The sequence below is a fragment of the Cherax quadricarinatus genome, chromosome 89 (assembly GCF_038502225.1).
Source record: "Cherax quadricarinatus isolate ZL_2023a chromosome 89, ASM3850222v1, whole genome shotgun sequence".
NCBI lineage: Eukaryota > Metazoa > Arthropoda > Malacostraca > Decapoda > Parastacidae > Cherax > Cherax quadricarinatus.
In genome coordinates this window covers 5179753-5206456 of record NC_091380.1, presented here as the reverse complement: position 1 = coordinate 5206456, position 26704 = coordinate 5179753, and the positions used below count along the sequence as shown (strand labels likewise).

General features: G+C 42.2%; 1 protein-coding gene across 1 annotated transcript in view; it reads left to right on the top strand.

Annotated features, from left to right (window-relative positions):
* LOC128697298 (uncharacterized) overlaps positions 1-13284 on the top strand; it is a 35448-nt gene extending 22164 nt beyond the window's left edge. The window contains exons 4-6 of the mRNA XM_070104035.1: positions 37-170; positions 600-828; positions 12559-13284. Of these exons, the coding sequence (XP_069960136.1) occupies positions 37-170; positions 600-828; positions 12559-12623 (428 nt within the window). The 3' untranslated portion in view covers positions 12624-13284. The remainder of the gene's footprint in view (positions 1-36; positions 171-599; positions 829-12558) is intronic.
* Positions 13285-26704: the final 13420 nt, after the last annotated feature.

Genomic DNA, 26704 nt, shown 5'->3' with positions numbered 1-26704 from the left:
GAGCATAAAAATGATATTATTTCCCATATCTGACAGCTAAGCCTGAGAGTGGGCCCAGCTTGACCGGGGTCCAGGGGCCCTATACCGTGGGCCACTTACTACTAGTCAACTGTTCCTCACCCTTCTCGTACCCTCCCACTACCCTCACCTGGCACATAAATGGTCACCAGGTGAGTCTTGTTAAGGTGAGTCACTAGATGAATCAATGAGTCACTAGATGAGTTAGAAATACTTATATTATTAACGCCTCAGACGTTTCGCCCACTAGAGGACTTTCCCGATCGAGTTTCCTTTGATAAACGAGATACTTGGGCAACGTTTTGGTTATTTTTAATCTGGAAACGTTTCGCCGGCCAGCGACTTCTTCAGTCCAATACAGAGAACAATGGAAGATGGGGAATTTGAGGGGTAATCAGTCCCTCAGTCTTGATAAGACTGATTACACCAATCCCAGACTGAGGGACTGATTAACTCAAACTCTCCCTGATATTCGCCATTCGTCTTCGTATTGGACTGACGAAGCCACAGTGTGGTGAAATGGTCCCATAATCAACATACCCAAGCGTTGCACGTGTGTCTAATGACCTTCGTACCCACAGGCATCACATGCCACTGTGGTACAGTACCCAGGAAAGACAGACGGTGAGGGTCTGGAAGCGTCCTGGTCTGGTCTACACATGTGCCTACAGAAAGAACACTTCCAGGAGGGTGTGCTGGTCCTCAGATGCACAGCCTCCATCCTTAACGTGTACAAGAAATCCTCTCAAGTCACTATATTCGACTCAAGATATGAGGGCAGTGACCCTCCTGAAGGCGAGTCTACGGCAGGTCAGTTGACGAACAGTGAAGGTGCAAAAATAACATTCTCCAGGTCACTGTGTGTCACACACACCTTATTCTCTGCCTAAATAACATTCTCCAGGTCACTATGTGTCACACACACCTCATTCTCTGCCTAAATAACATTCTCCAGGTCACTATGTGTCACACACACCTCATTCTCTGCCTAAATAACATTCTCCAGGTCACTATGTGTCACTCACACCTCATTCTCTGCCTAAATAATATTCTCCAGGTCACTATGTGTGACTCACACCTCTTTCTCCTCCTAAATAACATTCTCCAGGTCACTATGTGTCACTCACACCTCATTCTCCTCCTAAATAACCTTCTTAAGGTCACTATGTGTCACTCACACCTCATTCTCCTCCTAAATAACATTCTCCAGGTCACTATGTGTGACTCACGCCTCATTATCCTCCTAAATAACATTCTCCAGGTCACTATGAGTCACGCCTCATTATCTTCCTAAATAACATTCTCCAGGTCACTATGAGTCACGCCTCATTATCCTCCTAAATAACATTCTCCAGGTCACTATGAGTCACTCACGCCTCATTATCCTCCTAAATAACATTCTCCAGGTCACTATGAGTCACTCACGCCTCATTATCCTCCTAAATAACATTCTCCAGGTCACTATGAGTCACTCACGCCTCATTATCCTCCTAAATAACATTCTCCAGGTCACTATGTGTCACTCACACCTCATTCTCCTCCTAAATAACATTCTCCAGGTCACTATGTGTCACTCACGCCTCATTATCCTCCTAAATTACATTCTCCAGGTCACTATGAGTCACTCACGCCTCATTATCCTCCTAAATAACATTCTCCAGGTCACTATGTGTCACTCACGCCTCATTATCCTCCTAAATAACATTCTCCAGGTCACTATGAGCCACTCACACCTCATTATCCTCCTAAATAACATTCTCCAGGTCACTATGTGTCACTCACTCCTCATTATCCTCCTAAATAACATTCTCCAGGTCACTATGTGTCACTCACGCCTCATTATCCTCCTAAATAACATTCTCCAGGTCACTATGAGTCACACCTCATTCTCCTCCTAAATAACATTCTCCAGGTCACTATGAGTCACTCACGCCTCATTATCCTCCTAAATAACATTCTCCAGGTCACTATGAGTCACACACACCTCATTATCCTCCTAAATAACATTCTCCAGGTCACTATGTGTCACACGCTCATTCTCCTCCTAAATAACATTCTCCAGGTCACTATGAGTCACTCACGCCTCATTCTCCTCCTAAATAACATTCTCCAGGTCACTATGAGTCACACACACCTCATTATCCTTCTAAATAACCTTCTTAAGGTCACTATGAGTCACTCACGCCTCATTCTCCTCCTAAATAACATTCTCCAGGTCACTATGTGTCACTCACCTCATTATCCTCCTAAATAACATTCTCCAGGTCACTATGTGTCACTCACACCTCATTATCCTCCTAAATAACATTCTCCAGGTCACTATGTGTCACTCACGCCTCATTATCCTCCTAAATAACATTCTCCAGGTCACTATGTGTCACTCACGCCTCATTCTCCTCCTAAATAACATTCTCCAGGTCACTATGTGTCACTCACGCCTCATTCTCCTCCTAAATAACATTCTCCAGGTCACTATGAGTCACTCACGCCTCATTCTCCTCCTAAATAACATTCTCCAGGTCACTATGAGTCACTCACGCCTCATTCTCCTCCTAAATAACATTCTCCAGGTCACTATGTGTCACTCACCTCATTATCCTCCTAAATAACATTCTCCAGGTCACTATGTGTCACTCACACCTCATTATCCTCCTGGGTTTTGTTGCGTTTAGGCATCACGCTCGTGCTCACGCTCGTTGTGCTCCGGGTTTTTCTGGTGTTTTCACGGTGGCTCTTACGTGCTAGAACTTTAATTTGTGTCATAAATCCTATACGATATATCCCTCTAGCGCCTGGAACCAATCTTGGGCGGAAAACATTATATACTGAGTCAAAAAAGAGAATTAGTGTGCACTTCCTAGCAGAGTTTACTGCCAGAGGGGAATCATAGGCCTGTCCCGTGTGGAAAAATAATAATATTGAACTTTGTGTCAGAGGAAAGAAAGTCTCCCTGAAAGCATTGAGTATACATAGTGTATAGTGTATACTACAGTGGCTCCCTAGTATATTGATGATAAAGGCTAAAGTGTCATTTGAAAACAGGTGAATTTGTAAATGAAGTGATAAGCCTATAGAGGCAGGTGCCAGAAGTCGCCAGAAACTTACCACAGGTCAGCTGTTTTTAATAATCTTCCTGGCCTGCTAGTGTACTCGCATATAATCTAGTGATACCAGTGAATAGCAGAATACAGTGTTGTAGTAGCAACTAACCAGTATTATAATGGTACTTAGTGGAGTGGAGTGACTTTCATTAGTTTCTTTTTCTTGAAATACCAGACGTTACTGTGAATTTCATATAACCTGTAGTTACCAGCGGTCGCAATATACACAACGAGAAGCAATTATTACTACAGAAAAAGCGTCCTTCCTCCAAAATTTGCACCAGTCAACTATAGTGATAATATAGCATTTATTGTGGTGGAGACGGAAAAAAAAAAAAAATAGAGAAGCTAGATACAGCGATTGATAAACAAAGGTGGAGGCTCGACCGTTCGTCATTGTAGGAGTGCCAGCAGTCACCGGCTCTTCAACACGCAAGTTATACTTTTGTATCAATCAAATCACATATTACTCGGGTAGATAATTTCCAGTAGATCCTTCATGTGTTAGCTCAAATCACCGACCAGTATGGTTTAAATAAGTGACCCACTGATCAGATCAGATAGACTGGTCCGAACCCTTGACTGGTCCGAACCCTTGACTGGTCCGAACCCTGGACTGGTTTCAAACGGTTTCGTTGTGCACCACCTAGCAGGTTATTAATAGAATATTCAAGAGGTTGCTAGTAGAATTGCAGTAAATAAACCATTCAAATCATTATGAAGCTCTGTGTAGTCTGTGGTCAGTCAAACAAACGGGCTTCCACATGCATAAATTGTCATTTCTGTGGAAATTGGTGTCACGCCCCTTGTGCAGATATCCAAGAACTAGCTACAAGCAGTATTAAAACAGGGAAGTGTTTTTGGGTATGCCCAAATGAGATAAATCTGTGGACTAAAATCACAAGGGTATTAAAAGAGGTCAACATCAAAGCTGCTTTCATAGAAAACCTGGAAGCTTTCTACAACAGATGGGAACATAAAAAGTCCGGGCTGAATGGTACTGCCCTTGATACTGGCCATGTAGTCAGAAACTGTAAGGCTGGAGATGATGTCCTGGTAGTCAGTAAATGGGGGGCTGATAGTGCTGTCCTGGGAGACAGTAATGGGGAAGCTGGAGGTGCTGTCCTGGGAGACAGTAATGGTGAAGCTGGAGGTGCTGTCCTGGGAGACAGTAATGGTGAAGCTGGAGATGCTGTCCTGGGAGACAGTAATGGGGAAGCTGGAGATGCTGTCCTGGGAGACAGTAATGGTGAAGCTGGAGATTTTGTCCAGGTAGTCGGGAACTATATGCAGGAAGGAATACATATGAATGACCGCATAGGGGACAGGAGCCATAGTAGGGAAACAAGTGTAGTCAAAGATAAGATAAAACCAATATTGCAAACTAGAAATACCGCAGGAAATAGCAAACAAGAGGACTCCACTAGCAATAGTGAGGATATATTACCAAAAACAAATGGTGGGAGCTCCATTGTTGGTGCTAGGGAGGATAGAAGTAAGACAGGGAAACATGCACCAACAGGGAATACAGTCACAGAAACCCAAGGCAAACGGAAACCAAGCCTGTGCACATACTATGCACTCGGTATCTGCTGGCATGGGAAATCTGGAAAAACAGATGGGACGTGCAACTATGACCACCCTAGGAAATGCCATGCCCATATGACAACAGGAAAATGCAAACTCCCTTCCTGTAAGCTTTTTCACCCTGAACTGTGTACCTCTTCAGTACAGGAAAGACTGTGCTATAACTTAAATTGCCAGGCATACCATCTAAAGGGGACAAAAAGATACAAAACATCCAGGCCATGGGAAAACCTGGGTAGCCACAGCCACTCAAGAGGGAGAGGTTTTTTAGTGCCAGGAAGGAAAAAAAACTGGCAGGAAATGGCAGAAATCGTACACCAAATCCAGTCATTCCTGGAGTGGAACCACAGTCGATGGCCTCCACTCCAAACCAACAGATACAGATACTAATGCCGGAAAAAAAATCCCCCCCCAGTACCAACAATACCACCAGTCCGATAACATTCTTCTTTGCAAATATACAGGGTCTAAAGCCAGCAACAAACAACAAAATACCTTTCATCCGTGGACTGCTTGCAGAGGCAAAGGCAATGTTCGCGGCTTTCACTGAGACCCACATAAAGGATCACTTAGACAACGAAATATGGATCCCAGGTTACAACCTATACAGATGTGACAGAGTGAACAGGCAAAAGGGGGGGGTTGGCCTGTACATTGCAGAGTCACTTGTTTGCACAGAACTGCTAAATGCCTCAAATGATGTAGTGGAAGTTTTAGCAGTAAAGGTCGAGAACCAAAACCTAGTCATTGTGATAGTCTACAAGCCTCCGGATGCAACATCCCAGCAATTCCAGGAACAGCTGTTAAAAATTGACCACTGTCTGGAAAACCTTCCAGCTCCTGCACCCAACATCTTGCTCCTGGGGGATTTCAACTTAAGGCACCTAAAATGGAGGAATATAGCAAATAATATTGTTGCAGTAATAACACCAGGAGGCAGCTCTGATGAAAACTCACACTCACGCGAGCTTTTAAATCTCTGCACAAAATTCAATTTAAACCAGCAAATAATAGAGCCTACTAGACTGGAGAATACACTAGACCTCATCTTCACTAACAATGATGATCTGATAAGAAATATCACCATATCAAAAACAATATACTCAGATCACAACATAATTGAGGTTCAGTCATGTATGCGCGGAGCCCCAGACCGACATAATGAGATTAGTCACGAGGGAGCATTCACCAAATTCAACTTCAATAACAAAAACATAAAGTGGGACCAAGTAAACCAAGTCCTAACCGATATAAGCTGGGAAGATATACTAAGCAACACAGACCCCAACTTATGCCTAGAACAGATTAACTCGGTAGCACTCGATGTATGCACAAGGCTTATTCCTCTAAGAAAAAGGAGGAGTAGATGTAAAACAGAAAGAGACAGGCGCTCCCTTTACAGGCGACGGAAAAGAATAACAGAGCGGCTAAAAGAGGTCAATATATCTGAAATGCGTAGGGAGACACTGGTCAGAGAAATAGCAAGCATCGAACTTAAGCTAAAAGAATCCTTTAGGAGTCAGGAATCGCGGGAAGAACTAAAAGCCATAAATGAAATCGAAAGAAACCCAAAGTATTTCTTCTCCTATGCCAAATCAAAATCGAGAACAACGTCCAGTATTGGGCCCCTACTTAAACAAGATGGGTCCTACACAGATGACAACAAGGAAATGAGTGAGCTACTCAAGTCCCAATATGACTCAGTTTTTAGCAAGCCGCTAACCAGACTGAGAGTCGAAGATCAAAATGAATTTTTTATGAGAGAGCCACAAAATTTGATTAACACAAGCCTATCCGATGTTATCCTGACGCCAAATGACTTCGAACAGGCGATAAATGACATGCCCATGCACTCTGCCCCAGGGCCAGACTCATGGAACTCTGTGTTCATCAAGAACTGCAAGAAGCCCCTATCACGAGCCTTTTCCATCCTATGGAGAGGGAGCATGGACACGGGGGTCGTCCCACAGTTACTAAAAACAACAGACATAGCCCCACTCCACAAAGGGGGCAGTAAAGCAACAGCAAAGAACTACAGACCAATAGCACTAACATCCCATATCATAAAAATCTTTGAAAGGGTCCTAAGAAGCAAGATCACCACGCATCTAGAAACCCATCAGTTACACAACCCAGGGCAACATGGGTTTAGAACAGGTCGCTCCTGTCTGTCTCAACTATTGGACCACTACGACAAGGTCCTAAATGCACTAGAAGACAAAAAGAATGCAGATGTAATATATACAGACTTTGCAAAAGCCTTCGACAAGTGTGACCATGGCGTAATAGCGCACAAAATGCGTGCTAAAGGAATAACAGGAAAAGTCGGTCGATGGATCTATAATTTCCTCACTAACAGAACACAGAGAGTAGTCGTCAACAGAGTAAAGTCCGAGGCAGCTACGGTGAAAAGCTCTGTTCCACAAGGCACAGTACTCGCTCCCATCTTGTTCCTCATCCTTATATCCGACATAGACAAGGATGTCAGCCACAGCACCGTGTCTTCCTTTGCAGATGACACCCGAATCTGCATGACAGTGTCTTCCATTGCAGACACTGCAAAGCTCCAGGCAGACATCAACCAAATCTTTCAGTGGGCTGCAGAAAACAATATGAAGTTCAACGATGAGAAATTTCAATTACTCAGATATGGTAAACATGAGGAAATTAAATCTTCATCAGAGTACAAAACAAATTCTGGCCACAAAATAGAGCGAAACACCAACGTCAAAGACCTGGGAGTGATCATGTCGGAGGATCTCACCTTCAAGGACCATAACATTGTATCAATCGCATCTGCTAGAAAAATGACAGGATGGATAATGAGAACCTTCAAAACTAGGGAGGCCAAGCCCATGATGACACTCTTCAGGTCACTTGTTCTATCTAGGCTGGAATATTGCTGCACACTAACAGCACCTTTCAAGGCAGGTGAAATTGCCGACCTAGAAAATGTACAGAGAACTTTCACGGCGCGCATAACGGAGATAAAACACCTCAATTATTGGGAGCGCTTGAGGTTCCTAAACCTGTATTCCCAGGAACGCAGGAGGGAGAGATACATGATTATATACACCTGGAAAATCCTAGAGGGACTAGTACCGAACTTGCACACGAAAATCACCCACTACGAAAGCAAAAGACTTGGCAGACGATGCACCATCCCCCCAATGAAAAGCAGGGGTGTCACTAGCACGTTAAGAGACCATACAATAAGTGTCAGGGGCCCGAGACTGTTCAACTGCCTCCCAGCACACATAAGGGGGATTACCAACAGACCCCTGGCAGTCTTCAAGCTGGCACTGGACAAGCACCTAAAGTCAGTTCCGGATCAGCCGGGCTGTGGCTCGTATGTTGGTTTGCGTGCAGCCAGCAGCAACAGCCTGGTTGATCAGGCTCTGATCCACCAGGAGGCCTGGTCTCAGACCGGGCCGCGGGGGCGTTGACCCCCGGAACTCTCTCCAGGTAAACTCCAGGTAAATAACATTCTCCAGGTCACTATGTGTCACTCACGCCTCATTCTCCTCCTAAATAACATTCTCCAGGTCACTATGTGTCACTCACGCCTCATTCTCCTCCTAAATAACATTCTCCAGGTCACTATGAGTCACTCACGCCTCATTCTCCTCCTAAATAACATTCTCCAGGTCACTATGTGTCACTCACGCCGCATTATCCTCCTAAATAACATTCTCCAGGTCACTATGTGTGACTCACACCTCATTATCCTCCTAAATAACATTCTCCAGGTCACTATGTGTCACTCACGCCTCATTATCCTCCTAAATAACATTCTCCAGGTCACTATGTGTGACTCACACCTCATTCTCCTAAATAACATTCTCCAGGTCACTATGAGTCACTCACACCTCATTATCCTCCTAAATAACACTCTCCAGGTCACTGTGTGTCACTCACACCTCATTATCCTCCTAAATAACATTTTCCAGGTCACTATGTGTCACGCCTCATTATCCTCCTAAATAACATTCTCCAGGTCACTATGAGTCACTCACGCCTCATTCTCCTCCTAAATAACATTCTCCAGGTCACTATGTGTCACACACACCTCATTCTCCTCCTAAATAACATTCTCCAGGTCACTATGTGTCACTCACACCTCATTCTCCTCCTAAATAACATTCTCCAGGTCACTATGTGTCACTCACACCTCATTATCCTCCTAAATAACATTCTCCAGGTCACTATGAGTCACACACACTTCATTCTCTGCCTAAATAACATTCTCCAGGTCACTATGTGTCACTCACACCTCATTCTCCTCCTAAATAACATTCTCCAGGTCACTGTGTCACTCACACCTCATTATCCTCCTAAATAACATTCTCCAGGTCACTATGAGTCACACACACCTCATTCTCTGCCTAAATAACATTCTCCAGGTCACTATGAGTCACTCACACCTCATTCTCCTCCTAAATAACATTCTCCAGGTCACTGTGTCACTCACACCTCATTATCCTCCTAAATAACATTCTCCAGGTCACTATGTGTCACAAACACCTCATTATCCTCCTAAATAACATTCTCCAGGTCACTATGAGTCACGCCTCATTATCCTCCTAAATAACATTCTCCAGGTCACTATGTGTGACTCACGCCTCATTATCCTCCTAAATAACATTCTCCAGGTCACTATGAGTCACTCACGCCTCATTATCCTCCTAAATAACATTCTCCAGGTCACTATGAGTCACTCACGCCTCATTATCCTCCTAAATAACATTCTCCAGGTCACTATGTGTCACTCACACCTCATTCTCCTCCTAAATAACATTCTCCAGGTCACTATGTGTCACTCACGCCTCATTATCCTCCTAAATTACATTCTCCAGGTCACTATGAGTCACTCACGCCTCATTATCCTCCTAAATAACATTCTCCAGGTCACTATGTGTCACTCACGCCTCATTATCCTCCTAAATAACATTCTCCAGGTCACTATGAGCCACTCACACCTCATTCTCCTCCTAAATAACATTCTCCAGGTCACTATGTGTCACTCACACCTCATTCTCCTCCTAAATAACATTCTCCAGGTCACTATGTGTCACTCACGCCTCATTATCCTCCTAAATAACATTCTCCAGGTCACTATGAGTCACACCTCATTCTCCTCCTAAATAACATTCTCCAGGTCACTATGAGTCACTCACGCCTCATTATCCTCCTAAATAACATTCTCCAGGTCACTATGAGTCACACCTCATTATCCTCCTAAATAACATTCTCCAGGTCACTATGTGTCACACGCCCATTCTCCTCCTAAATAACATTCTCCAGGTCACTATGAGTCACTCACGCCTCATTCTCCTCCTAAATAACATTCTCCAGGTCACTATGTGTCACTCACACCTCATTATCCTCCTAAATAACCTTCTTAAGGTCACTATGTGTCACTCACACCTCATTATCCTCCTAAATAACATTCTCCAGGTCACTATGTGTCACTCACGCCTCATTCTCCTCCTAAATAACATTCTCCAGGTCACTATGTGTGACTCACGCCTCATTCTCCTCCTAAATAACATTCTCCAGGTCACTATGAGTCACTCACGCCTCATTATCCTCCTAAATAACATTCTCCAGGTCACTATGTGTGACTCACGCCTCATTCTCCTCCTAAATAACATTCTCCAGGTCACTATGTGTCACTCACGCCTCATTCTCCTCCTAAATAACATTCTCCAGTTCACTATGTGTGACTCACGCCTCATTCTCCTCCTAAATAACATTCTCCAGGTCACTATGAGTCACTCACGCCTCATTCTCCTCCTAAATAACATTCTCCAGGTCACTATGTGTCACTCACACCTCATTCTCCTCCTAAATAACATTCTCCAGGTCACTATGTGTCACTCACGCCTCATTATCCTCCTAAATAACATTCTCCAGGTCACTATGTGTGACTCACACCTCATTCTCCTCCTAAATAACATTCTCCAGGTCACTATGTGTCACTCACACCTCATTCTCCTCCTAAATAACATTCTCCAGGTCACTATGTGTCACACACACCTCATTCTCCTCCTAAATAACATTCTCCAGGTCACTATGTGTGACTCACGCCTCATTCTCCTCCTAAATAACATTCTCCAGGTCACTATGTGTGACTCACGCCTCATTCTCCTCCTAAATAACATTCTCCAGGTCACTATGTGTCACTCACACCTCATTATCCTCCTAAATAACATTCTCCAGGTCACTGTGTGTCACTCACACCTCATTATCCTCCTAAATAACATTCTCCAGGTCACTATGAGCCACTCACACCTCATTCTCCTCCTAAATAACATTCTCCAGGTCACTATGTGTCACTCACACCTCATTCTCCTCCTAAATAACATTCTCCAGGTCACTATGAGTCACGCCTCATTATCCTCCTAAATAACATTCTCCAGGTCACTATGAGTCACACCTCATTCTCCTCCTAAATAACATTCTCCAGGTCACTATGAGTCACTCACACCTCATTATCCTCCTAAATAACATTCTCCAGGTCACTATGAGTCACACCTCATTCTCCTCCTAAATAACATTCTCCAGGTCACTATGAGTCACTCACACCTCATTATCCTCCTAAATAACATTCTCCAGGTCACTATGAGTCACTCACACCTCATTATCCTCCTAAATAACATTCTCCAGGTCACTATGTGTCACTCACACCTCATTATCCTCCTAAATAACATTCTCCAGGTCACTATGTGTCACTCACACCTCATTATCCTCCTAAATAACATTCTCCAGGTCACTATGAGTCACTCACACCTCATTCTCCTCCTAAATAACATTCTCCAGGTCACTATGTGTCACTCACGCCTCATTATCCTCCTAAATAACATTCTCCAGGTCACTATGAGTCACTCACACCTCATTCTCCTCCTAAATAACATTCTCCAGGTCACTATGTGTCACTCACGCCTCATTCTCCTCCTAAATAACATTCTCCAGGTCACTATGAGTCACTCACACCTCATTATCCTCCTAAATAACATTCTCCAGGTCACTATGAGTCACTCACACCTCATTCTCCTCCTAAATAACATTCTCCAGGTCACTATGTGTCACTCACGCCTCATTCTCCTCCTAAATAACATTCTCCAGGTCACTATGAGTCACTCACACCTCATTATCCTCCTAAATAACATTCTCCAGGTCACTATGAGTCACTCACGCCTCATTATCCTCCTAAATAACATTCTCCAGGTCACTATGAGTCACTCACGCCTCATTATCCTCCTAAATAACATTCTCCAGGTCACTATGTGTCACTCACACCTCATTCTCCTCCTAAATAACATTCTCCAGGTCACTATGTGTCACTCACGCCTCATTCTCCTCCTAAATAACATTCTCCAGGTCACTATGTGTGACTCACACCTCATTCTCCTCCTAAATAACATTCTCCAGGTCACTATGAGTCACTCACGCCTCATTATCCTCCTAAATAACATTCTCCAGGTCACTATGTGTCACTCACACCTCATTCTCCTCCTAAATAACATTCTCCAGGTCACTATGTGTCACTCACACCTCATTATCCTCCTAAATAACATTCTCCAGGTCACTATGTGTCACTCACGCCTCATTCTCCTCCTAAATAACATTCTCCAGGTCACTATGTGTGACTCACACCTCATTCTCCTCCTAAATAACATTCTCCAGGTCACTATGAGTCACTCACGCCTCATTATCCTCCTAAATAACATTCTCCAGGTCACTATGTGTCACTCACACCTCATTCTCCTCCTAAATAACATTCTCCAGGTCACTATGTGTCACAATACTTGGGTTTTGTAATGTTAATTAAGTTTGTGTTGTGTTGCAGGCAGAGGGACAAGTGTTGCAACACAACTTCTGTCAGTGTTGTTGTTCTCCCTCGCTGCTACCTGACTACAATAAAAAGAAGAAGAGCTAAACCCACATGGGTCATGCTGCCACTGCTACCTGAGACCCTCCCCCCCCCTACGTCAAGCAACACTACGCTGCCTGTATTTACCTGTAGCCTAGAAAAACTTGTGTTCCAAGTTACTTGTAAAACAATGTGTATGAGGGTTTATATTAGTGATGGAGGCAGGTTTATATTAGTGATGGACACTGGTTTATATTAGTGATGGACACTGGTTTATATTAGTGATGGAGGCTGGTTTATATTAGTGATGGACACTGGTTTATATTAGTGATGGAGGCTGGTTTATATTAGTGATGGACACTGGTTTATATTAGTGATGGAGGCTGGTTTATATTAGTGATGGACACTGGTTTATATTAGTGATGGACACTGGTTTATATTAGTGATGGAGGCTGGTTTATATTAGTGATGGAGGCTGGTTTATATTAGTGATGGAGGCAGGTTTATATTAGTGGAGACTGGTTTATATTAGTGATGGAGGCAGGTTTATATTAGTGATGGAGGCTGGTTTATATTAGTGATGGAGGCTGGTTTATATTAGTGATGGAGGCAGGTTTATATTAGTGATGGAGGCAGGTTTATATTAGTGATGGAGGCTGGTTTATATTAGTGATGGAGGCTGGTTAATATTAGTGATGGAGGCAGGTTTATATTAGTGATGGAGACTGGTTTATATTAGTGATGGAGGCAGGTTTATATTAGTGATGGAGGCTGGTTTATATTAGTGATGGAGGCTGGTTTATATTAGTGATGGAGGCAGGTTTATATTAGTGATGGAGGCAGGTTTATATTAGTGATGGAGGCTGGTTTATATTAGTGATGGAGGCTGGTTAATATTAGTGATGGAGGCAGGTTTATATTAGTGATGGAGACTGGTTTATATTAGTGATGGAGGCAGGTTTATATTAGTGATGGAGGCTGGTTTATATTAGTGATGGATGCTGGTTTATATTAGTGATGGAGGCTGGTTAATATTAGTGATGGAGGCAGGTTTATATTAGTGATGGAGGCTGGTTTATATTAGTGATGGAGGCTGGTTTATATTAGTGATGGAGGCTGGTTTATGTTAGTGCTGGAGACTGGTTTATATTAGTGATGGAGGCAGGTTTATATTAGTGATGGAGGCTGGTTTATATTAGTGATGGAGGCTGGTTTATATTAGTGATGGAGGCTGGTTTATATTAGTGATGGAGGCTGGTTTATATTAGTGATGGAGGCTGGTTTATATTAGTGATGGAGACTGGTTTATATTAGTGATGGAGGCTGGTTTATAATAGTGGAGACTGGTTTATATTAGTGATGGAGGCTGGTTTATGTTAGTGATGGAGACTGGTTTATATTAGTGATGGAGGCTGGTTTATATTAGTGATGGAGGCTGGTTTATATTAGTGATGGAGGCAGGTTTATATTAGTGATGGAGACTGGTTTATATTAGTGATGGAGGCAGGTTTATATTAGTGATGGAGGCTGGTTTATATTAGTGATGGAGGCTGGTTAATATTACTGATGGAGGCAGGTTTATATTAGTGATGGAGGCTGGTTTATATTAGTGATGGAGGCTGGTTTATAATAGTGATGGAGACTGGTTTATATTAGTGATGGAGGCTGGTTAATATTACTGATGGAGGCAGGTTTATATTAGTGATGGAGGCTGGTTTATATTAGTGATGGAGGCTGGTTTATATTAGTGATGGAGGCAGGTTTATATTAGTGATGGAGGCTGGTTTATATTAGTGATGGAGGCAGGTTTATATTAGTGATGGAGGCAGGTTTATATTAGTGATGGAGGCTGGTTTATATTAGTGATGGAGGCTGGTTAATATTAGTGATGGAGGCAGGTTTATATTAGTGATGGAGGCAGGTTTATATTAGTGATGGAGGCTGGTTTATATTAGTGATGGAGGCTGGTTTATATTAGTGATGGAGGCAGGTTTATATTAGTGATGGAGGCAGGTTTATATTAGTGATGGAGGCTGGTTAATATTAGTGATGGAGGCTGGTTAATATTAGTGATGGAGGCAGGTTTATATTAGTGATGGAGGCTGGTTTATATTAGTGATGGAGGCAGGTTTATATTAGTGATGGAGGCTGGTTTATATTAGTGATGGAGGCAGGTTTATATTAGTGATGGAGGCAGGTTTATATTAGTGATGGAGGCTGGTTTATATTAGTGATGGAGGCTGGTTAATATTAGTGATGGAGGCAGGTTTATATTAGTGATGGAGGCAGGTTTATATTAGTGATGGAGGCTGGTTTATATTAGTGATGGAGGCTGGTTAATATTAGTGATGGAGGCAGGTTTATATTAGTGATGGAGGCTGGTTTATATTAGTGATGGAGGCTGGTTTATATTAGTGATGGAGGCAGGTTTATATTAGTGATGGAGGCAGGTTTATATTAGTGATGGAGGCAGGTTTATATTAGTGATGGAGACTGGTTTATATTAGTGATGGAGGCTGGTTTATAATAGTGATGAAGACTGGTTTATATTAGTGATGGAGGCTGGTTAATAATAGTGATGGAGGCAGGTTTATATTAGTGATGGAGGCAGGTTTATATTAGTGATGGAGGCTGGTTTATATTAGTGGAGGCAGGTTTATATTAGTGATGGAGGCTGGTTTATATTAGTGATGGAGGCAGGTTTATATTAGTGATGGAGGCTGGTTTATATTAGTGATGGAGGCTGGCTAATATTAGTGATGGAGGCTGGTTTATATTAGTGATGGAGGCAGGTTTATATTAGTGATGGAGGCAGGTTTATATTAGTGATGGAGGCTGGTTTATATTAGTGATGGAGGCAGGTTTATATTAGTGATGGAGGCTGGTTTATATTAGTGATGGAGGCTGGTTTATATTAGTGATGGAGGCTGGTTTATATTAGTGATGGAGGCAGGTTTATATTAGTGATGGAGGCTGGTTTATATTAGTGATGGAGGCAGGTTTATATTAGTGATGGAGGCAGGTTTATATTAGTGATGGAGACTGGTTTATATTAGTGATGGAGGCAGGTTTATATTAGTGATGGAGACTGGTTTATATTAGTGATTGAGGAGGGTTTATATTAGTGATGGAGACTGGTTTATATTAGTGATGGAGGCTGGTTTATATTAGTGATGGAGGCAGGTTTATATTAGTGATGGAGACTGGTTTATATTAGTGATGGAGGCAGGTTTATATTAGTGATGGAGGCTGGTTTATATTAGTGATGGAGGCAGGTTTATATTAGTGGAGGCAGGTTTATATTACTGATGGAGGCTGGTTTATATTAGTGATGGAGGCTGGTTTATATTAGTGATGGAGGCAGGTTTATATTAGTGATGGAGGCTGGTTTATATTAGTGATGGAGGCAGGTTTATATTAGTGATGGAGGCTGGTTTATATTAGTGATGGAGGCTGGTTTATATTAGTGATGGAGACTGGTTTATATTAGTGATGGAGACTGGTTTATATTAGTGATGGAGGCTGGTTTATATTAGTGATGGAGGCTGGTTTATAATAGTGATGGAGGCAGGTTTATATTAGTGATGGAGGCAGGTTTATATTAGTGATGGAGACTGGTTTATATTAGTGATGGAGGCAGGTTTATATTAGTGATGGAGACTGGTTTATATTAGTGATGGAGGCAGGTTTATATTAGTGATGGAGACCTTGTTTATATTAGTGATGGAGGCAGGTTTGTATTAGTGATGGAGGCAGGTTTATATTAGTGATGGAGGCTGGTTTATATTAGTGATGGAGGCAGGTTTATATTAGTGATGGAGACTGGTATATATTAGTGATGGAGGCTGGTTTATATTAGTGATGGAGGCAGGTTTATATTACTGATGGAGGCAGGTTTATATTACTGATGGAGGCTGGTTTATATTAGTGATGGAGGCTGGTTTATATTAGTGATGGAGGCAGGTTTATATTAGTGATGGAGGCAGGTTTATATTAGTGATGGAGGCTGGTTTATATTAGTGATGGAGACTGGTTTATATTAGTGATGGAGACTGGTTTATATTAGTGATGGAGGCAGGTTTATATTAGTGATGGAGGCTGGTTTATATTAGTGATGGAGACTGGTTTATATTAGTGATGGAGGCAGGTTTATATTAGTGATGGAGGCTGGTTTATATTAGTGATGGAGACTGGTTTATATTAGTGATGGAGACTGGTTTATATTAGTGATGGAGACTGGTTTATATTAGTGATGGAGGCTGGTTTATATTAGTGATGGAGGCTGGTTTATATTAGTGATGGAGACTGGTTTATATTAGTGATGGAGACTGGTTTATGTTAGTGATGGAGGCAGGTTTATATTAGTGATGGAGGCTGGTTTATAATAGTGATGGAGACTGGTTTATATTAGTGATGGAGGCAGGTTTATATTAGTGATGGAGGCTGGTTTATATTAGTGATGGAGGCTGGTTTATATTAGTGATGGAGGCAGGTTTATATTAGTGATGGAGGCAGGTTTATATTAGTGATGGAGACTGGTTTATATTAGTGATGGAGGCAGGTTTATATTAGTGATGGAGACTGGTTTATATTAGTGATGGAGGCAGGTTTATATTAGTGATGGAGACTGGTTTATATTAGTGATGGAGGCCGGTTTATAATAGTGATGGAGGCTGGTTTATATTAGTGATGGAGACTGGTTTATATTAGTGATGGAGGCAGGTTTATATTAGTGATGGAGACTGGTTTATATTAGTGATGGAGGCTGGTTTATATTAGTGATGGAGGCTGGTTTATATTAGTGATGGAGGCAGGTTTATATTAGTGATGGAGGCTGGTTTATATTAGTGATGGAGGCAGGTTTATATTACTGATGGAGGCTGGTTTATATTAGTGATGGAGGCTGGTTTATATTACTGATGGAGGCTGGTTTATATTAGTGATGGAGGCAGGTTTATATTAGTGATGGAGGCTGGTTTATATTAGTGATGGAGACTGGTTTATATTAGTGATGGAGGCAGGTTTATATTAGTGATGGAGACTGGTTTATATTAGTGATGGAGACTGGTTTATATTAGTGATGGAGGCAGGTTTATATTACTGATGGAGGCTGGTTTATATTAGTGATGGAGGCTGGTTTATATTAGTGATGGAGGCTGGTTTATATTAGTGATGGAGACTGGTTTATATTAGTGATGGAGACTGGTTTATATTAGTGATGGAGGCAGGTTTATATTAGTGGAGGCTGGTTTATATTAGTGATGGAGACTGGTTTATATTACTGATGGCGGCCGGTTTACATTAGTGATGGAGGCTGGTTTATATTACTGAGGGAGACTGGTTTATATTAGTGATGGAGGCTGGTTTATATTAGTGATGGAGACTGGTTTATATTAGTGGAGACTGGTTTATATTAGTGATGGAGACTGGTTTATATTACTGATGGCGGCCGGTTTACATTAGTGATGGAGGCTGGTTTATATTACTGAGGGAGACTGGTTTATATTAGTGATGGAGGCTGGTTTATATTACTGAGGGAGACTGGTTTATATTAGTGGAGACTGGTTTATATTAGTGATGGAGGCCGGTTTATATTAGTGATGGAGGCTGGTTTATATTAGTGATGGAGACTGGTTTATATTAGTGATGGAGACTGGTTTATATTAGTGATGGAGGCTGGTTTATATTAGTGATGGAGACTGGTTTATATTAGTGATGGAGACTGGTTTATATTAGTGATGGAGGCTGGTTTATATTAGTGATGGAGGCTGGTTTATATTAGTGATGGAGACTGGTTTATATTAGTGATGGAGGCCGGTTTATATTAGTGATGGAGACTGGTTTATATTAGTGATGGAGACTGGTTTATATTAGTGATGGAGACTGGTTTATATTAGTGATGGAGGCAGGTTTATATTAGTGATGGAGACTGGTTTATATTAGTGATGGAGGCAGGTTTATATTAGTGATGGAGACTGGTTTATATTAGTGATGGAGACTGGTTTATATTAGTGATGGAGGCAGGTTTATATTAGTGATGGAGGCAGGTTTATATTAGTGATGGAGACTGGTTTATATTAGTGATGGAGACTGGTTTATATTAGTGATGGAGACTGGTTTATATTAGTGATGGAGGCAGGTTTATATTAGTGATGGAGACTGGTTTATATTAGTGATGGAGGCAGGTTTATATTAGTGATGGAGACTGGTTTATATTAGTGATGGAGACTGGTTTATATCAGTGTCAAAGAACCAACAAGACAGAACAATAAAGCCGTAATATAACCAGACTATTTTTCTCTAACAATAAACATTATCAAACCCTAAACAAAATCTCTAAGTCATTTTTATTGTTTATTAAAACCTCTGTACCAGCTACTAAACTATGACCATTGGTACCATTATAACATTAAAACCTCTGTACCAGCTACTAAACTATGACCATTGGTACCATTATAACATTAAAACCTCTGTACCAGCTACTAAACTATGACCATTGGTACCATTATAACATTAAAACCTCTGTACCAGCTACTAAACTATGACCATTGGTACCATTATAACATTAAAACTCTGTACCAGCTACTAAACTATGACCATTGGTACCATTATAACATTAAAACCTCTGTACCAGCTACTAAACTATGACCATTGGTACCATTATAACATTAAAACCTCTGTACCAGCTACTAAACTATGACCATTGGTACCATTATAACATTAAAACCTCTGTACCAGCTACTAAACTATGACCATTGGTACCATTATAACATTAAAACTCTGTACCAGCTACTAAACTATGACCATTGGTACCATTATAACATTAAAACTCTGTACCAGCTACTAAACTATGACCATTGGTACCATTATAACATTAAAACTCTGTACCAGCTACTAAACTATGACCATTGGTACCATTATAACATTAAAACCTCTGTACCAGCTACTAAACTATGACCATTGGTACCATTATAACATTAAAACCTCTGTACCAGCTACTAAACTATGACCATTGGTACCATTATAACATTAAAACCTCTGTACCAGCTACTAAACTATGACCATTGGTACCATTATAACATTAAAACCTCTGTACCAGCTACTAAACTATGACCATTGGTCAGTCGTCACGTGAGGTCACAGACCCTGAGCTGCTTTGGGGATTAGCGTGGACGGTTACAAAGCATGGCTTGCTTCTGCAGTGTTTTAAAAACTGAGGTTGGAGAGTTGAAGGAGGAGGTCTTGCTTCTCCAGGAGGAGATTAGGAGGCTGAAGGTCCACCTCAATGGGCCTGGGAGAGAGTGTGAGGTGGTTGGAGATGTGGGGAATGAGGCTTCTAGCAGTGAGGTGCAGTCTGTCTCTCACTGTGAGGAGGCTGTAGGTGGGGAGGTAGCAACGGCTACCAGCAGTGAGGTGCAGCCCAGCACCTGCTACAAGTGGCGAGTTGTTCACAGTAATGGGAGGCGCATCAGAGTAAGGAAAGTTAAGAGTGAAGATCTGAAGGTAGGAAATCGCTTCTCTGTTCTCCAGGATGAATGTACTTCAGTGGCCAGTGAAGGTAAGGGTACTACTGCCCCTGCTAATGAAGGTAAGCGCATTCTTGTGGTTGGTGACTCTCAGGTAAGATATGTTGACCGTGCTTTTTGTAATAGGAATAAGAAGATGAGAGATAGAGTGTGCTTCCCTGGAGCTGGTGTTGGGGACATTGTCAACAGGCTGGATAATATCATGTCAGGTAATGGGAACAAGCCCATTATCTGTCTCAGTGCTGGTGGAAATGATATTGGGAAGGGTAGGAGAGAAGAGCTGCTAGATAAGTACAGGTCAGCTATAGATTTCATTAAGTCTAAGGGAGGGATCCCAATCATATGTAGCATCTTGCCTAGAAGGGGAGTAGGAAATGAATGGTTGTCTAGGGCAATTGGTGTAAATTGCTGGCTAGACAGATACTGCAAGGAACTTGCAATCCCATTCATTGACAACTGGAACAACTTTTATGGCAAACATGATATGTATGCAAGGGATGGGGTACATCTCTCTGGGGCAGGGGTGGTAGCACTTGCAGACTCGATTGAGAAGGCCATTGGTGAAATGCCTATGATTTTAAACTGATGGAAGATAGAGGTATGGGTGTGTGTGGGAAACAAGCAGGTTGCAACACTAGGGTTGGAAACAGTAAATGTATAAAAGGCATTCAGCATGAAGTTATAAATAAAGACAATAGAACAGGTCAGCAAACAAAGGGGGACAGCAGAGGGCAGCAAGGGACTAGCTCCCTTAAGGTTTACTATACTAATAGCAGGAGTGTTAGAAATAAGATAGATGAGCTAAGATTAATTGCAAGTGCAGGAAACATAGATATTATTGCTATAACAGAGACCTGGCTCAATCTGAAAGATAGAGAGATGCCCTCTGAATGTCACATACAAGGCTATAAATTATTCCACACTGACAGGGTCAACAGGAAAGGTGGTGGAGTAGCGATGTATGTCAGAGACAATTTAAATTGTTGTGTTAGACAAGATATTAAATTAGAAGCGTCAGCCACTGAATCTGTTTGGTTACAGCTTCTCGAGGGCCGAGAAAAACTAATTTTGGGTGTGATTTACAGGGCCCCAAATCTTGATAGGGAGTGCAGTAAACTTCTATGGGACGAAATTCGTAAGGCATCTACATACGAAAATGTTGTGCTAATGGGAGATTTCAACTATAGACAGATTGACTGGAGCAATTTGACAGGAAATTTAGAGTCGGGTGACTTTCTTGATTCGATCCAGGATTGTTTTTTAAAACAGTTTGTGACAGAGCCAACTAGGGGAAATAACCTCCTTGACTTGGTTCTTGCCAGTAGGGAAACACTAATTAATAATCTTGAGGTTAATGATGAGCTTGGGGAGAGTGATCACAAATCACTCAGTTTTAACATATTATGGAATTCCCCTAATAATGGCAATCAAGTCTCCGTCCCTGACTTTCGCTTGGCTGATTTCATAGGACTGAAAAATTACTTAGGTGGGCTGAACTGGAATGACCTGACTAAGGGTCAGGTAGGTGGTGATGGTTGCCGATATGATGCTTTCCAGGGCATAGTTCTAGCTGCTCAGTCAAATTATGTTCCAAATAGGGAAATCAGATCAAACAAAAATGATCCTAAATGGATGAACAATAGATTAAAATATCTGATTGGTCAAAAGAGAGGCATATATAGGCAAATCAAAAGAGGAGAGGGGCAATTAAGAAATCGATATATTCAGTTAAAGAGAGAAATAAAAAAGGGAATTAGAAAAGCAAAAAGAGATTATGAGGTTAAAGTTGCAAGAGAATCGAAGACTAAACCAAAAGGATTCTTTCAGGTATACAGAAGTAAGATCAGGGACAAGATAGGCCCACTCAAAAGTTCCTCGGGTCAGCTCACTGACAGTGATAAGGAAATGTGTAGAATTTTTAACACATACTTCCTCTCAGTTTTTACACAGGAGGATACCAGTGATATTCCAGTAATGATAAATTATGTAGAACAGGACGATAATAAACTGTGCACTATTAGGGTCACAAGTGACATGGTCCTTAGGCAAATAGATAAATTAAAACCTAACAAATCCCCAGGCCCTGATGAACTGTATGCAAGGGTTCTAAAGGAATGTAAAGAGGAGCTTAGCACACCTTTGGCTAATCTTTTCAACATATCACTACAAACTGGCATGGTGCCAGATAAGTGGAAAATGGCAAATGTGATACCTATTTTCAAAACAGGTGACAGGTCCTTAGCTTCGAACTATAGACCAATAAGCCTAACCTCCATAGTGGGAAAATTTATGGAATCAATAATTGCCGAGGCAGTTCGTAGCCACCTTGAAAAGCATAAATTAATCAACGAATCTCAGCATGGTTTTACAAAGGGGCGTTCCTGCCTTACGAATTTATTAACTTTTTTCACTAAGGTATTTGAGGAGGTAGATCATGGTAATGAATATGATATTGTGTATATGGACTTCAGTAAGGCTTTTGACAGGGTCCCACATCAGAGACTATTGAGGAAAATTAAAGCACATGGAATAGGAGGAGAAATTTTTTCCTGGATAGAGGCATGGTTGACAAATAGGCAGCAGAGAGTTTGCATAAATGGGGAGAAATCAGAGTGGGGAAGCGTCACGAGCGGTGTTCCACAGGGGTCAGTGTTGGGCCCCCTGCTGTTCACAATCTACATAAACGACATAGATGAGGGCATAAAGAGCGACATCGGCAAGTTTGCCGATGACACCAAAATAGGCCGTCGAATTCATTCTGACGAGGACATTCGAGCACTCCAGGAAGATTTGAATAGACTGATGCAGTGGTCGGAGAAGTGGCAGATGCAGTTTAATATAGACAAATGCAAAGTTCTAAATGTTGGACAGGACAATAACCATGCCACATATAAACTAAATAATGTAGATCTTAATATTACGGATTGCGAAAAAGATTTAGGAGTTCTGGTTAGCAGTAATCTGAAACCAAGACAACAGTGCATAAGTGTTCGCAATAAAGCTAATAGAATCCTTGGCTTCATATCAAGAAGCATAAATAATAGGAGTCCTCAGGTTGTTCTTCAACTCTATACATCCTTGGTTAGGCCTCATTTAGATTATGCTGCACAGTTTTGGTCACCGTATTACAGAATGGATATAAATTCTCTGGAAAATGTACAAAGGAGGATGACAAAGATGATCCCATGTATCAGAAACCTTCCCTATGAGGATAGACTAAGGGCCCTGAAACTGCACTCCCTAGAAAGACGTAGAATTAGGGGGGATATGATTGAGGTGTATAAGTGGAAGACAGGATTAAATAAAGGGGATGTAAATAGTGTGCTGAAAATATCTAGCCTAGACAGGACTCGCAGCAATGGTTTTAAGTTGGAAAAATTCAGATTCAGGAAGGATATAGGAAAGTACTGGTTTGGTAATAGAGTTGTGGATGAGTGGAACAAACTCCCAAGTACCGTTATAGAGGCCAGAACGTTGTGTAGCTTTAAAAATAGGTTGGATAAATACATGAGTAGATGTGGGTGGGTGTGAGTTAGACCTGATAGCTTGTGCTAACAGGTCGGTTGCCGTGTTCCTCCCTTAAGTCAATGTGACCTGACCTGACTAGGTTGGGTGCATTGGCTTAAGCCGGTAGGAGACTTGGACCTGCCTCGCATGGGCCAGTAGGCCTTCTGCAGTGTTCCTTCGTTCTTATGTTCTTATGTTCTTAACTCTGCACCAATGCACCATAAATAATGGTTCTCTGCCTCAATACAAGAAAAATCTAAGGTTAAAATTTTAAGTACAGGAATAAGACATGTCCAACACCTGGGTATGACTGTGAAGACGTTTCGCCCACCAAACGGGCTCTTTTCAGTCAGTACTATAAGCTGGAGGTAGATAAATTAGTCCCCCGTAAAAAAAACCGGGGAGCGCTAAACGAGTATGGATTATACAGTGCCTATGGGGGGGGTGTAGAAGGCTTAATTCCGGGAACTGGAGCACAGATCCAATTCCCCAGATCAAGAGCCCTTCACCAGCATCAAGGAACGTTCCTTGAGGGGCCCCTAACATTTATTATCGCCGAGTAACAAGAAAAAATCGAAAAAAAAAAACACGGAAATTGAGTTATTGTCGTCATAAAAAAAACTGAACTTTCTGGCGACTCTCTGGTATAATTATCATTATACGATGTCTCTACACGGAATTATAGTTATTTATAACATGTATGGTGGCCTCCCGCTGACGTGGCATTTTTTTTTTTCCGTTTTTTTCATCAATTTCTTATTTGTTTACGTCTAATATAAAACAAATTCACCATTTGAGATCATGGCGGAGTGGGCGGAGCTAATATGGTCTGGGAACCAATCAGGAGCCTCCCCTGGGAAGTGCTAAGATGGCTGACTCACACCAGCCAACATAATATTCTATATTCACGCTAATATCAACTATATGGCTTATTTACCTATCATAATGGATCTAATATGACATAAGGCGATATAATAATAGCATAGAAACATTAAAAGTGCACCAGAAATAATAATATATAGCATAATATGACGCCGGAGAGGAACTTTCCGGACATCGCCCATATACCCATTCTCTAGTCATTATGATAAGAGAAAACGGAGGTTTATGATGGTTAACTGTAATAAACACTCGTAGGTTACGGAAACTGTAGAGAAAGTGAATATATCGAGAAAAAAAATTCCCCGCGTACCTGGGCAGCCGCGCATATCGGCCTATATCTGGGAAATAAGTTATCTGCCTACCTGGAGGCAATCCATCCTTATTTATGAATGCATTGACCTGATTTTCACAACAAACAACACAATGATTGCTTTACAAGATGTCATGTACCTTTCTGAAGTATCACAAATGTTTCCAGATTTGTGTGGCCAACAAGACCGATATCTTCCTAAATGTCAAAAAAATTATAAACTTTATTTTCTTTTAGCATGAAGATAAGGTTTATTATAGAATTGGTACCTGAGCAATGATGGAATTATTAGTGTTGTAACAGCACTAAGTGTCAAAATCACTTTTCCAAGTACCACAGAGTACAGGTTCGCTGCTAAATGTATTTTTTAGTAAATTTTGCATATTTCACTTCCATTTTGGCCGATATTTTTGAAACTTCAGCAAAGCATGGTCGATATAAGCTTCTAATATTACACCAAAAATGACTCACGAAATCGTAAAGACACGATTGCAAACAAACCATACCACGGGTGGGGCTAGAACCCACGGTTGACAAATAAACGAGTTGAATATTTTATGAACGGTGGCCCCTTGAGGGTCCAAAAAACTAGTTTAAGTTTAATACGACGTCTCGGTCCGTCTCGGAGCACTGATAAGTAACAAGTCAGTTGTGGTGGTTCTGGGATGAGCCTGGTGGTTCTGGAGCCTAGAACCGCACCTCCAACTCCTGCCCTGGTAGATGGAATGGTGGTAGTGGTTCTGGATTATAATGGGGGAGCGCTAAACCCGTAGGATTATACAGCGCCTGTGGGGAGGGGGGATGGAAGGTATTCAGGGTTAATTCAGGGAACTGGAACACAGATCCAGTTCCCTAGATCAAGAGCCCCTCACCAGCGTCAAGGTACCGCCCTTGAGGGGGGGGGGGTTCTGGAACGAACCTAGAACCGCACCTCCACCTCCTCCTGCAGCACCTCCAGGTAGATGAGTGGGTGCCACTGTACTGGAGGCGGCTTCCAGGGGTCCAACGCCCCCTGGGTCCGGCCCAACGCCCCCTGAGTCCGGTCCAACGCCCCCTGGGTCCGGCCCAGCGCCCCCTAGGCCCAGTTCAACACCCCCTGGACCCGGTCCAACGCCCCCTGGGCCCAGTTCAACACCCCCTGGACCCGGTTCAACACCCCCTGGACCCGGTTCAACACCCCCTGGACTCAGTCCAACGCCCCCTGGGCCCGGTTCAACACCCCCTGGGCCCGGTCCATGACCAGGCCTGAACTTATTTAAACTAAAATTTAAATGCTAATACAAAAATAAGACTAAATAAGCATAGAAAATAAGGTTAGTGTACGCACCTGTTTGTGGCTGCAAGGGTCGAGTCACAGCTCCTGGTACGATTTATAGGCGAGCATAAAGGATAGTTCTTTGGTGAGGGGGGGGTTGTTATTATTATTATTATAATCAAGGGGGAAGCGCTAAACCCGTAGGATTATACAGCGCCCGGGGGGGATGTGGAAGGCATTCAGGCTTAATTCGGGGAACTGGAGCACAGATCCAATTCCCTAAATCAAGAGCCCCTCACCAACATCAAGGAACCTTCCCTGAGGGGGGGGGGGTGTTAGCCCTCCTCTTCCTTGGATCAAACCTGTCACCCATTCTGGGATGGCAACAGAATTTCTAAACAGAGGGCTAGGAGGCCTATTTTAGAGGGGCTAGGAGGCCTATTTTAGAGCAACAAGGCCTATTGTAGAGGGGCTAGGCCTATTTTAGAGGGGCTAGGAGGCCTATTTTAGAGGGACCAGGAGGCCTATTTTAGAGGGACTAGGAGGCCTATTTTAGAAAGGCTAGGAGGTCTATTTTAGAGGGGCTAGGAGGCCTATTTTAGACTACCTGGAGGTTATTCCGGGGATCAACGCCCCCGCGGC